The sequence below is a fragment of the Salvelinus alpinus genome, chromosome 4, assembly GCF_045679555.1.
Source record: "Salvelinus alpinus chromosome 4, SLU_Salpinus.1, whole genome shotgun sequence".
NCBI lineage: Eukaryota > Metazoa > Chordata > Actinopteri > Salmoniformes > Salmonidae > Salvelinus > Salvelinus alpinus.
The window spans coordinates 48,283,157-48,296,359 of record NC_092089.1 but is presented as its reverse complement, the minus strand read 5'-3'; the positions used below and the strand labels follow the sequence as shown (position 1 = coordinate 48,296,359).

At 47.0% G+C, this 13,203-nt stretch overlaps 1 protein-coding gene across 3 annotated transcripts in view; it reads right to left on the bottom strand.

Moving 5' to 3' along the window:
• Nucleotides 1-575: 575 nt before the first annotated feature.
• LOC139573812 (protein Aster-A-like) overlaps nt 576-13,203 on the bottom strand; it is a 31,338-nt gene continuing 18,710 nt past the window's right edge. For all 3 annotated transcript variants that reach the window (XM_071397702.1, XM_071397704.1, XM_071397703.1), the window contains 13 exons: nt 13,119-13,199; nt 12,670-12,788; nt 12,031-12,328; nt 11,279-11,435; nt 10,149-10,295; nt 7,207-7,328; nt 6,647-6,789; nt 5,940-6,043; nt 4,867-5,073; nt 4,500-4,578; nt 3,595-3,702; nt 3,188-3,308; nt 576-3,028 (listed from right to left, as the gene is read on the bottom strand). In XM_071397702.1, the coding sequence (XP_071253803.1) occupies nt 2,927-3,028; nt 3,188-3,308; nt 3,595-3,702; nt 4,500-4,578; nt 4,867-5,073; nt 5,940-6,043; nt 6,647-6,789; nt 7,207-7,328; nt 10,149-10,295; nt 11,279-11,435; nt 12,031-12,328; nt 12,670-12,788; nt 13,119-13,199 (1,788 nt within the window). In that variant the 3' untranslated portion in view covers nt 576-2,926. The remainder of the gene's footprint in view (nt 3,029-3,187; nt 3,309-3,594; nt 3,703-4,499; nt 4,579-4,866; nt 5,074-5,939; nt 6,044-6,646; nt 6,790-7,206; nt 7,329-10,148; nt 10,296-11,278; nt 11,436-12,030; nt 12,329-12,669; nt 12,789-13,118; nt 13,200-13,203) is intronic.

Sequence of the window (13,203 nt, the reverse complement as noted above, 5' to 3'; positions counted from 1 at the left end):
CCTCTTAATTTCATACCGTCTCTGTTAATAAACAAGAGTTCAAGTTGTCTCCCTTTAAAAAAAAAAATACGACAAGGTTTGAAATTCTCCATGAACTAACGTGTCCTCTGACGCTCAGTGGGTACAGCATGGCGCTTGCAACACCGGAACAGTGGGTTGGATTCCCGGGACCACTCGTAGGTATAACGAATGCACGCATGACTACGTTGCTTTGGGTAAAATCATCTGCTAAACGCCAGATATTGTACTGATATATTATCTAAGAGGGGAAGCAGTACAGGTGGGAGTCACCCAATGACCGCCCTTAAACATATAGATATAGCAGGGCAGATCAATTCCTGTGACATTAATAGATCGTAACAGTGTCTCCTGCTCCTTGGTAATGATGTAGGCCAGTAGATCAACTGTGTTTGTAGGTCAATTGACAGTATCGATCTACATGGACTTTGTCTGAAGTCGCTGTTAATGGCAGACATCTAAATCAATGAAATGCTTTGCCTCAACAGGTCAAACCAACAGATCAGCTTGAATTTGGACACGGTGGGAAGACAGAAAGATGACATAATTACACCGACTGTTTTGAAATACTTTTTTTAGTTAAACTTTATGAAAATGGTTGACGACACACACACTTAAAAAAAAAATAAGACTCCGATGAGTTATGTTGCATATTTTAGAACTTTTCATTTCTCTCCAGGGCGTTGTGTACAATCAAATCGTTTACAGTACATTTGCTCCCCCGACCCCCCACCCCCCTGAGCCTAATAAATATAGTACATCCTTTGATCACTCACTGTTTGGCCGTGCACAGCAAGGCTCACACACTTACACAGCTGACAGGCAAGAGACGGAAGGAGTGGGGGGGAGGCAGTACAACGAGGAAAGAGAGAGAGGAGGAGTGAAAAAGAAAACAGGAGGGGGGATGAAAAGGAAAATAATTAGGAAAAGAGAAGATGGTTTTTGATAGACAGTGAGAGGAAATCAGGGGGGGGGGGGGGGGGAGCAGAAAATAAAATGAGATGACCTTCCGACAAACAAAAACAAGAAGAAACAAGATAGACTACAAAATAAAGATATAAAATTAAAAGGAATAACATATAAACATCAATTTGAACTCACAAAAACAATACTGCAATAGTTTCCCTTTATCCAGGCCTACACTTCTGGTTGGTCCTTTTTAAGTCCAGCCCAGTTTACACTAGAAAGTCACTAGTTTATTGCATCTCTCTGTTTACCTGGTCTGCAAAGTCTGCGTCCCCAAGGGCACATTATTTCCTATGTAGTGCACTACACTATAAAGGAAATGGGGTGCTATTCGGTACGCAGAGCCTGGTCTACAGAGTAGTCAGTAACCCTGAAACACTTCAAGTCCGATCCAATATCACAATCAGAAGTTGACCAAGTGCGAAAAACAAACCAAAAAAAGTATCCGACAAAAACAAACTCATAATCATACTGATCTTAATAATACCAAATGTAACAGTGACGATGTAACATTGAGGATACTTCTTTCTAATACATATATATCTCCGTCTTCTTCTCCAACTCCAGATCTTCGCTTGCTTGTCTCATTTTGCTCTAAACACACTTTAGAGATACACTACTTTTGAATGTGTAAAAAGTAGTATAAAAATCACCAAATATCATTATTGCTATGACCAGTAAATATAAAAGATTAACCTAATAGCTCTTTCTTGGTCCGTGCTGAAGTATTAACACAGAACATAAATCGGAAAAAAAGAAATCACTCGCGTTGAGAGCGGGACAGGACTTTTCGAAATCAAAGTCGTGCTAAATAAATACTGTAACGGTCTAGCGCGCACACTCATCATTCGCTCGCTCTCAAAACAACCCAGTCACCCTCAAAAAAACAGCTAACGATAAAAACGAGCTAGTAGAGGATTTAGGAGTCTTTTTATACTATTAACATCTAAAAAATAAAAAATAAAGTATTGTTTTGAAATGATTCTCCAATAGCAGATCAGGTCTAAGATGGAAGCCATCCCAGATGGAGAGAATAAGAGAGAGAGAACGAAAAAAAAAAGAAAAGAAAAAAGAGTTAGAAACAGGAGACTTTCTGTAATCCATCAGAGCTTTCCCCTCTCTCGTCATGTGTCCCTCATTTCCAGAGGCTCAAGGGGGACTTAGCTGAGCGGACCCCTCACAACGAGGCACATAAGTCCCCTAGGATGGTTTCAGCTGGGAACAGAGCCATAGCTGTTTATCAGGGCTGGGAAAGCTCCCAATTTCCCAAATGTCAGATTCCATCCATTTCGAAACGCAAAGTTAATCTGGGTTGGCCCATTTTGAGAAATCCAGTCGGTCCAAGTCAAGTCAGTCCATTATGAAAGCAGCAGGGCTGCACATGATGAAATGCAGTAGATCGTCCGTTTTCTTTCGAAAATGTCTCTTGGATTCTCAGGCAGGGGAGATGGTTCAGGGTGAGCAGCATGGTTGGTTGCATGTGAGGAGCAGATGGTACTATACAAACTGGCCAGCCGTTAGCCCTGACTGTGGGAGATATGGTTGGCTCACCATGCTATGTTATTGCCGCAGCCCTGAAGACATTCCCAGTCTAACTGTCTGGACGTGAGAGAAGGTGGTGACTACGGAAGGTGGAACTTTGCCATTGCAGGTTACTCAGACTGAGGTGTGGGGAGTTATGGGTAGTGTAGTAACCCCCCAAAGGTCACTCACCACCCACCCCATTGCAGGTTGCTCAGACTGAGGCGTGGGGTGGGGACCCCCCCACCCCCCACATCTCTCCCTGTCTGTTTTGAGTAGAGAAGCAGGAGCGGAGCTTGGGATCGTGTGGGAGAGCGTCACTCTCCCTGAATGGCCCAGCTGGACCCCCTTGGCTCTCTCCCCCCGTGGTCTATTCATACCCACTTGAGGGCTGGAGGTTGGAGGGTGGAGGGAGGGAGGATCAGTGCTCAGTGAGAGACTCTGAAGTGGGGTTCGAGGGGGGATCCTGCTGGACTTCTGGAGTGACGACGCCTCGGTGGAGCTTTTCCAACGACTGTTTCATCTGAGGGAGAGACAGAGAGGACAGAGGAGGAGGCTAATGTCATTACGACAGCCATGATGACTCATTCACGAAGAACAGTGACGCCGTTTGTAAGCCTTAGGGAACGCTTCGTAAATGATGCGTGCACATGCTTGGACACACACACACACCACACCACACCTGGTCTAGCAGAGTGACTGAGGATTGGAGGATCTGTTGCCATTTGCCCAGCTGGGCCTGGTGGAACTGTCTCTGGAGCTGCAACACCTGGGCCCACTCTCCTGCAGACTGGGGTAGAGGACTGGATGGAGAGAAGAGAGGAGAAGAATGAAAGGGAGAGAGAGAAGAGGAGTTAGTTCACATGCTAAAAATGCATCTCTGGTAGTAAGTAATATCCAATGAAAGTGCTGGTTTGTTCTTGAGCAACGGAAGAGGACAAATCATAGAACAAAACAGAACAGTGGGAATCAGAGGCGCATTCGGTTCTAGTTTAAATCTAGTTTTCAATGAAACGGAGAACAGGACAGTGTCCTCTGATGGGTAAGTAGTAATGGCTACAATATAAAGATCTATCCTGGTTTGGTTACCTGTCAGACAGAGAGAAGGAGTGCCACGTCTCCAGCGTGTGTGCAGCTCTCTCCAGAGAACACAGCTTGTAAAACAAGAGCATGTTGAGGGCCACCAACACCACCAGACTAGAGGAGAGAGAGAGAGAGAGAGAGGTGATATAACAAACAGCATAGAACAAAAGAGAGAGGGTAAATGATTTGACGTAAGTATGGGCCAAAAACAGAGGGAGCGCGACTGGGTTATGAATAAAGGGACAACATTCAGGAATATGAGAACTGGAGGAGGAATGGAAAAGTGGTTGCGCATCTCAAACTGTAACACAGCACAAAATGTTCTGGGACAACAAAGCATACTAGACCATCAAATGACAGCGGAGACTTCACAACACCGAACAGTCATTCAACGAGACATTGACGATGTGACACCCAGTCTCTTATTATACGGTACCTGACACAGATCCTATGCACACGAAGCGATAGAGAGAGAGAGGCAGTGGGAGGCCGTCAGTAAGCAGAGGAGATATTCATGTCATTGAACCCCCCCCCCCCCCCCCCAAAACAAAACAGTGACGACATGGACTACAGAAAAAGAGAAACAGGCACTCACTCATTTGTACACTAGCACACACAGTGGAACTCACACGGTGGTGGTTACAGTAACGCTACAGGGATGAGAGGTCCCCAAAAAACACTTTCACAATCACTCACAAAAGGTCCAATCCCGACTTGAGTTTAGTGTGGGTTATGTATTGATGTCAATGGGAGGATTGTGTGAAACGTGCGTATCTCAAGTCTGGATTCATCCTAAAGCTCATACGCTGGACAAGATTAGGCCATTGATAATTCCCTTGGTTTACTCCTACTAAGGGATAGGGGAAACGATCAGTGTTTCTTTTCACACACGCCGAGAGGTCAGAACTCACATGAAGCTGACTATGAGCAGTATGGTAGAGATGCTGTTGCCTCCGCCACGCGACCGCTCTCCGTGCTTGTACTGACCACCTGGTCAAAGGGAAGAAACACATTACTTACTGCCAGAAGAGCCTGGATGCAGTTCCAAATCACACCAGCAGATGTCAGTGTATAAAGCAAAGAGGAGCACCAGTGGCATCTGCCATTTAGTTGTATGAATCATCATAAACCTGGAGACAAATAAGTTTGATTGACACATTTGAGGTAATCATTGAACTCTGCTTGACAATCTTTTATATGGGTCTTATTTATCAGGTGTCAAACAGAAGAAAATTAACTGATGCATCTCCTGACGCCACCACGACCCTGTTGACTCACCCGCCTCTCTCCGCTCCTCTCCTATCCCTCGGTCCCCGCGCTCTCCACCTCCCTCTCTTTCCCGGTCCCCCAGGCGCCGGGAGCAGGTGCGTTTGCGTCGCCGCAGGGCCGGGGGTGTCTTGGCAGAGTCTGCCCCCACCACATCCCCAGAGGTCACCACTGACACCTCAGACTGGAGCAGGGTCTCCAGCTTACACACCTCACTCTCTGATAGGGAGGGAGGGAGGGAGGGAGGGAGGGAGGGAGGGAGGGAGGGAGGGAGGGAGGGAGGGAGGGAGGGAGGGAGGGAGGGAGGGAGGGAGGGAGGGAGGGAGGGAGGGAGGGAGGGAGGCGGAGAGAGGGAGACAGAGACAGACAGAGAGACAGACGGAGAGAGGGAGACAGAGACAGAGACAGAGAGAGAGAGAGAGAGAGAGACAGAGAGAGAGAGACAGAGAGACAGAGACAGACAGAGAGACAGAGAGACAGAGAGGGACAGAGAGACAGAGAGGGACAGAGAGACAGAGAGAGAGAGAGAGAGAGAGAGAGAGAGGACGGAGAGACGGAGAGAGGGAGAGAGGGACGGAGAGACGGAGGGAGAGACGGAGAGACAGAGGGAGAGACGGAGGGAGAGACAGAGAGGGAGGGAGAGAGGGAGGGAGAGAGGAGGGAGAGAGGGAGAGAGGGAGAGAGACCGAGAGAGACCGAGAGAGAGAGGGAGGGAGAGAGAGGGAGAGAGAGACGGAGAGAGAGGGAGAGAGAGGGAGAGAGAGGGAGAGAGAGACGGAGATAGACGGAGAGAGAGGGAGAGAGAGACGGAGAGAGAGGGAGAGAGAGACGGAGAGAGAGGGAGAGAGAGACGGAGAGAGAGGGAGAGAGAGACGGAGAGAGAGACGGAGAGAGAGAGAGAGGGAGGGAGGGAGGGAGAGACAGAGAGGGAGGGAGAGACCGAGCGAGAGAGCAAGGGAGGGAGAGACCGAGAGAGGGTAGGAGACATAACCAGAAAGAACCAAAAAGAGAGGAGGTAAGCAATAAGAACACACACTACTTTATCCCGAGTAGGAGAATAAGACTACAATGTAAGTCAGTCTCACCCATGTGTCTGTAGTACTCCTCGATGCCGCTCCAGGTGTTCTTCTCGATGAGCGCCTTCACCAGGCTCCACGGCTGCTTCTTGTAGCAGATATCTGACGACACCCTGCAGACACACAAGCAGCCACAACTCAGAGTCCATCACACTGTAACCAGTAAGCCATCCCTGAAGCACTCTGTATCACTAGACATAATGCACGGTACTGCACATACCTGGGATCCCCACAGAATTAAATAGAACATATTATATAACAGTATTATATGACATCTCTAAAGGGATCACACGGTTCACCAACGACAGAAGCTAGAAACGTATCATAATGAACACCGATCCGCCACTGAACTGATGGCGCCGACAGACGTGGCAGTCCTGCTTCTAGCATTTCGCTACGCCCGCAATAGCAATCTGCTAAATACGTGTATGTGACCAATAAATCCGATTGAGTTAAACTGCACCTCATAGAACAGTTTTAAAAGGACACTTCATCCATATCGGGTGTATTTTATGTGACGTAAGAACTGAGGCTCGCGGTTTTCTAAGGCAGTGAGTTCACCTGATACATACAACATTTAGTAGGTTAGCACACAAAACAGTCGTTTCAAACAACTAAATGTTTCTATTGCCATTTGATCTGCACAGGCGACTCGTACACAAACTATTAGGCAGTCAAACACTCTTCAGTGTGCTGGGTGGTGAAAGTAGGTATACCGGAGTCTGCTCTTGTTCTTGTTGATGGCGGTGAGGCAGTAGCGGTGCACGGTGTAGAAGTAGTCCTGGTAGGGGATGCCCGAGGTAATGACCTCCGAGTCCACCACGTAACACTCGCCCGGCGCACTGTTCTTAAACAGCGTCTGGATGGAGCGAGGGAAAGAAAGGTGTTAGCGTTAGCGAATGATCTACGGGGGTGTGTCTCGATCCTCAGAAGGCGAGTCAAGTCTTGTTCTCCCACTCAGTGGAGACTCCCAACTCCAACGTCTCCGTGCCGTGACCTAGATTTTTTTTATTTTTTGGGTGAACTGGATATTCAAACCAGAACATGGAGGACAATGGAGGCTGGTGTCACATTAAAAAAATCAGAGGACAGGCTCATTTGTAATGGCTGGAATGAAATGAATGGAACCCTATCAAACACATCAAATCTATATGTTTGATCCGGTTCCAATCATTACAATGAGCCAGTCATCTGATTTAACGTGACACCAGCTACCACTAATGTCGACCAAATGGGTTTTTTTAAACTGCAAAATCCAACGTGCTGACTGACTGACCTGAGTCTCCACGACGGGGGCGGTCTTGGGGCCCAGGGGGTTGTTGATGGCGATGGTGTAACTCAGGATCCGGTTGGTGTTCCCACTGCAGCTGTCCTGCTGCCACTCACGAACTGACAGGTCTGACGGAGGGACAGAGAGAGAGAGGACGTGGAAAAGAATGAGGGAGTGAGTGTGTGTGTGTGAGGGAGAGAGAGGGAGAGAAAGACAGTAAGTGAGAGAAAGAGAGAGAAAGTAGGAGTGAGAGGACAGAATGAGAGGAAGACAGAGGGAGAAAAGCGAGAGGGACACAGCACCGCTTTCACAGAGGAAAATGCACTAATTAAAGCCACACAATGTCCCCAAAAGCTGGCAGGGGCACAAACCAGGGAGGCCATCAACCAACCAACTCCTCGCCTCTATGGCAGCATCTAATAAACGACAACTTTAGGGAACTGTGCTAAGAACAACGAATATGCAGAGCCCTGTACTGCTTCTCTCAGAACATACAATAGCATATCAGGTGTTGAAGAAAAGAAGAGGAGAGCGAGAGAGACAGATGGAGGAAGGTTAACACAGCGTAAACAAACACCGTGGACTGCTCATTAGCGCTACAACACACTGGCCTATGTCTGAGGAGAGGGGAAGGAAGGGGGCGGAGGGGGGAGACCCTGACCGCATCCCAAATGGCACCCTATTATTCATGTAGGGAATAGGCCAGGATGCCATTATTTGGGACAGCTCCAGTCTCAGCACTAGGAGGATAATAACAATCATTCCATCCCCATACATGACAACAACCATACTGCGTGGAGCAGCAGAGACGTCCTACAGATGAGCACCAGTGCATCAGGAGATAGTCGGTCGGAAGAGGCGGCAATGAGCGTCTCACGCAGTAACACTCATAGGCCGCGTCCCAAGCGGCACCCCGTTCCCTAAATAGCGCACTAAGTTTGACCAGGGCTCTGGTCAAAAGAAATGCACTATATACGGAATAGGGTGCCATCTTGGACGCAGCCCTAGAGCTTACTGTACAAGCCCTGGAGGAGTGGACTTTAGGAAGGGCCGATCAGTCACATGGAATGAACTAAGCATTTTGCATCCTATCGTGTTGTAGCCTATCCATGTTTCTAGGCAGACTATCACTAGTACTGGGAAACAGTGGTGTGTACAGGAATGTACTCTAGGAACAATGCTCCTACTTAAAAAATGCAAGGAGATATTTAGAAAGGTAATGAAAACAGAATGAGCAGAAAGGGAGAGGGATCAAGAGGAAGAAAAACGAGAACGTTGCCAATGCCAACCATGTGTAAGATCAACAAAGAGTGTGTGTGTGTGTGTGTGTCTCTGCGTATGTACAGTGGCTTGCAAAAGTATTCACCCCCTTGGCATTTTTCCTATTTTGTTGCCTTACAACCTGGAATTAAAATATATTTGAGGGTTTGTATCATTTCATTTACACAACATGCCTACCACTTTGAAGACGCAAAATATTTATTGTTTGTTTGTTTCACGATAAAAATAAAAATAATTCAAACAGAAAACCTGAGCGTGCATAACTATTCACCCCCCCCAAAGTCAATACTGCAAATACAGCTGCAAGTCTCTTGGGGTATGTCTCTATAAGCTTGGCACATCAAGCCACTGGGATTTTTGCCCATTCTTCAAGGCAAAACTGCTCCAGCTCCTTCAAGTTGGATGGGTTCTGCTGGTGTACAGCAATCTTTAAATCATCCCACAGATTCTCAATTGGATTGACATCTGGGCTTTGACAAGGCCATTCCAAGACATTTAAATGTTTCCCCGTAAACCACCAGTGTTGCTTTAGCAGTATGCTTAGTGTCATTGTCCTGCTGAAAGGTGAACCTCCGTCCCAGTCTCAAATCTCTGGAAGACAAACGGGTTTCCCTCAAGAATTTGCCTGTATTTAGCGCCATCCATCACTCCTTCAATTCTGACCAGTTTCCCAGTCCCTGCCGATGAAAAACATCCCCATAGCGTGATGCAGCCACCACCATGCTTCACTGTGAGGATGGTGTTCTCGGGGTGATGAGAGGTGTTGGGTTTGCGCCAGACATAGCATTTTCCTTGATACTAAAATTGAGCTTTTTGGCTCTCATCTGACCGGGGGTAGCTTCTTCCATATGTTTGGGGAGTCTCCCACATGTTTTTAGGTGAACACCAAATGTGTTTGCTTATTTTTTTCTTTAAGCAATGGCTTTTTCCGTCCACTCTTCCGTAAAGGCCAGCTCTGTGGAGTGTACGGCTTAAAGTGGTCCTATGGACAGCTTCTTCAGGGTCATATTTGGTCTCTTCGTTGCCTCTCTGATTAATGCCCTCCTTGCCTGGTCCATGAGTTTTGGTGAGCGGCCCTCTCTTGGAAGGTTTGCTGTGGTGCCATATTCTTTCCATTTATTACTAATAGATTTAAATGGTGCTCCGTGGGATGTTCAAAGTTTCTGATATTTTTTTATAACCCAACCGTGATCTGTACTTCTCCACAACTTTGACCCTGACCTGTTTGGAGAACTCCTTGGTCTTTATGATGCCGCCCCTTGCTTAGTGGTGTTGCAGACTCTGTGGCCTTTCAGAACAGGTGTAAATATACTGAGATCATGTGACACTTAGATTGCACACAGGTGGACTTTATTTGACAAATTATGTGACTTCTGAAGTTAATTGGTTGCACCAGATCTTATTTAGGGGCTTCATATCAAAGAGGGTGGAATACATATGCACGTACCACTTTTGCATTTTGAAGTTTTGGAAACAAGTTATTTTTAAAATTTCACTTCACCGATTTGGACTATTTTGTGTATGTCACATTACATGAAATCCAAATAAGTTAAAATATGAAACAAAATCTGAAAAACGGCAAGGGGGATGAATACATTTGCAAGGCACTGTATGTGAAGAGCAGGTGTGCGAGTGTGTACACGTGTGCGCGTTTGCGCTGTACGGACCTGTGAAGTGCCGCTGGGAGAAGAGATGCTGGATAAAGTGTGTGTCTGCGGAGAAGAGCAGGTCGTGCAGCTTGTCCACGCTCATGTGCACCACCATGTTGATGTGCAGCCGGCCAGCCAGGTCCGCACAGAACGACTCCACCTCGTCTGGACGGGGACAGAGTTACACATCAGTCACAAATATAGTAACGCACCAGTTAGCAGAGATACCACAGTTGAGAAAGTCTAATCATCAGAATTTCTATGATAGATTTTTTTTTTTATATCCCCCAGGATTTGTTGCAACTGCATTGACAAATGTGGCCTAGATAAGCTGGCTTGTCAATCAACTTCAATTCCAGTGTCAGATGAAATGGCTTTTCAAGTCAATTAAATAAAATATAAAAACGTCAGCGATAATGGGGAGGATAATGTCCTTTTTGTTGACGAGAGACACAGTTAAACACAGTTCTGTTTGAGCAGAAGAGAACTGTAAAAGATTCCCCACTTTACAGGCCTCAAAGAAAATACATTGTGGTTGCTAACATTAGTACAATTCAGACTTCTGTAACGTGAACGTTGCACTTTATCGGTCAAATCATAGTCACTAAAACATCAGAATCTTTTCAGAAAATATATTGGTTTTTTGCTCCTAGTACTCTGTCATCTGACCACAATGAGTATTGTGGTCAAAACGTCTCGAGTTCCTCTTGAGTTTTGCCTTTAATGCAGCAAGTCACACAGTCTGTTCTCAGGAGAGTCCATGACTACAGTAATGTAGGTCCTACTAGACTTCTGGTAGACTACTAGTATGGTATCAATAGGAAGGGAGTATTTGCAATAGTTTCAACTGGCTTTCTCTTCTGCATCTGCACTGATCTGAGAAGAAAAGATAGCTGAAAGCAGCAGAGTGGAAACCAATCGCTTTCACCTGTCACGTTCTTTCAGATTAGTGGGAATGAAGGAAAGGAGATGAGGAGACAAAACCCCCTTATGGACTATTCGAATTTCACCTTTGTGAAGTGTCTACAATCCAATCTTTCCCTCTCAACTCTCCTACATCTGCATCAGATTAAAATGTATTTTCTATGTTTGCCTAAACGTAAATGTTTTTCCATGAAACTACTCTCCTGTGGGCTCCAGGAACTCACCCTCTTCCTGTGTGTCTGAGGAGTTGCTGGGGTCGGTGGGCAGCTCGTCGTCGTTGGTGAGCTGGTCCAATGAGGAGAGGTTTCCCAGGCTGGCGGCAGACGGGGGCATCATGTGATTGGTACACTCCAACAGGCTGTCCCCGCCCTCCTCCACATACTAGGAAATGGCATGCGAGGGGAGAGAAAGGGGTAGTTAGTTACCACACGCGTGAGGTCATTAAGGCAGAAACACACACAAACACAGCAATTCCAACACCCTCACATAACTGAGGAGCCTTGGAGGACTTAGTACGACCTCAAAGCCTCTCTACTCTGCCCTGGTCAGACAACAACACTGGCTCTTTTAGGCACAGCATGGGTCACGTCCCAAATAACACCCTATTCCCTATATAGTGCAGTACTTTTGACCAGGGCCATGGCACCCTAATTCCCTGTAGTACACTATATAGGGAAGAGGGTGCCATTTGGAACACAGAATTAGCATTACATCCGAGACGGATGGCCGTTTAGAGCCAACAAGCGACTCTGATCTACTGAGGTATATGTATCCTATCAAGATAAACCACGGATCCTATCAAGATAAACCACGGAACAGTCATAATTATGAAACTATCTCTAAAGTCAGTTCAAAGTTATAACCCCCCCACCTCCCGATGCCCTGGGTCATATTCACTTAAGACAACGTTTTGAAACATTTTACCCTAATGAATACGACCCTGTAGTTCCCTGGCATGAAATCAAATAAAACTCACGAAAGAGGCAGCAGCCGAGGCGGGGGCGGACAAGGAGGCGGTGTGTGTGGTGGAGGGCAGGGAGCTCTGGGAGCTGGGCGGGCTGGGGTCCGGGGGGTCGAGGGAGGTGCTGCCGGGGATGTCTACGGGCAGACAGGTGGATGAGGAGGGGGGAGAGGAGCCCAGACCACCGCTGGCTAGGAGGGGGCCACTGGGGAACAAGGCTGCCATGGAGGGGGGCGAGCTGCCCAGAGAAGCTATGGCCCCCAAGGAGCTGAGGTCCAACAGGTCAGAGATAGAGACTGACTCGTCCACTGGCCTGAGATGTGTGGGGGGGGGGGTTGGATAAGGAGACAGAGACAGAAAGAGAAACGGAGAGAAATGAAGGGGACAGAAAAAGGGCAGTATGGGGGAAAGAGGGCGAAAATGAGCGCGAGAATGAAGGACGGGAAGACAGAGAGGAGAAAAAGGAGAAAGAAACAGCATGATTAACAATTCACAATCCCAGTAGTGGCTTTTAATTGAAGGGATCGATAATCCAGAGACATCAAAGTTAACGGACGACAGTTCTAATTTAATGGACATCGCCAAACTAAATGGTCGCACGCACACACACACACACGTCAGACTCTCACAGACACAGCGAACATGTACACTCACAGTAGACCGTTAATGTGCTCGTCGGTGGGGGAGACATAGTCATCGTCTTCACTGGTGAGGCCCAGCTCAGTGCCGTAACACTGATGGACTATGTGCCACAGCTCCTTTGGGGACAGAGGCTGAGAGGAAACAGACATTAACCGTCTCAATTTCTCAATAACTTCTTGGATTTTCCTCTTGTAGGACATTAAAACGTCAATCAGTAATTAAATCATTCAGTAACCGATAGTGTTGGTCAGTGTTATATGCATTTTGGGTCCAGTTGCATTTTGTTATGTTTCATCACTGAATAGTTATATTATCCAATAAACAACATAAATAATATTGTTTGCCGCCTCTTAGTATTTGGAAGTGCCTTCGTTCCGGCACGGTGATATATATGCCCAGTTAATGTCACACTGGCAGGAGTGTGAGAGCTGGAGGTGGGAGGAGGGAGAGGAGGTGGGTACCTTGTCCATCAGTGCGTTCTGCCACAGTCTGAAAATCATCATGTAGCTGCGGTCCCTCGCCCCGAAAGACGTGAAGAAGTGCTGG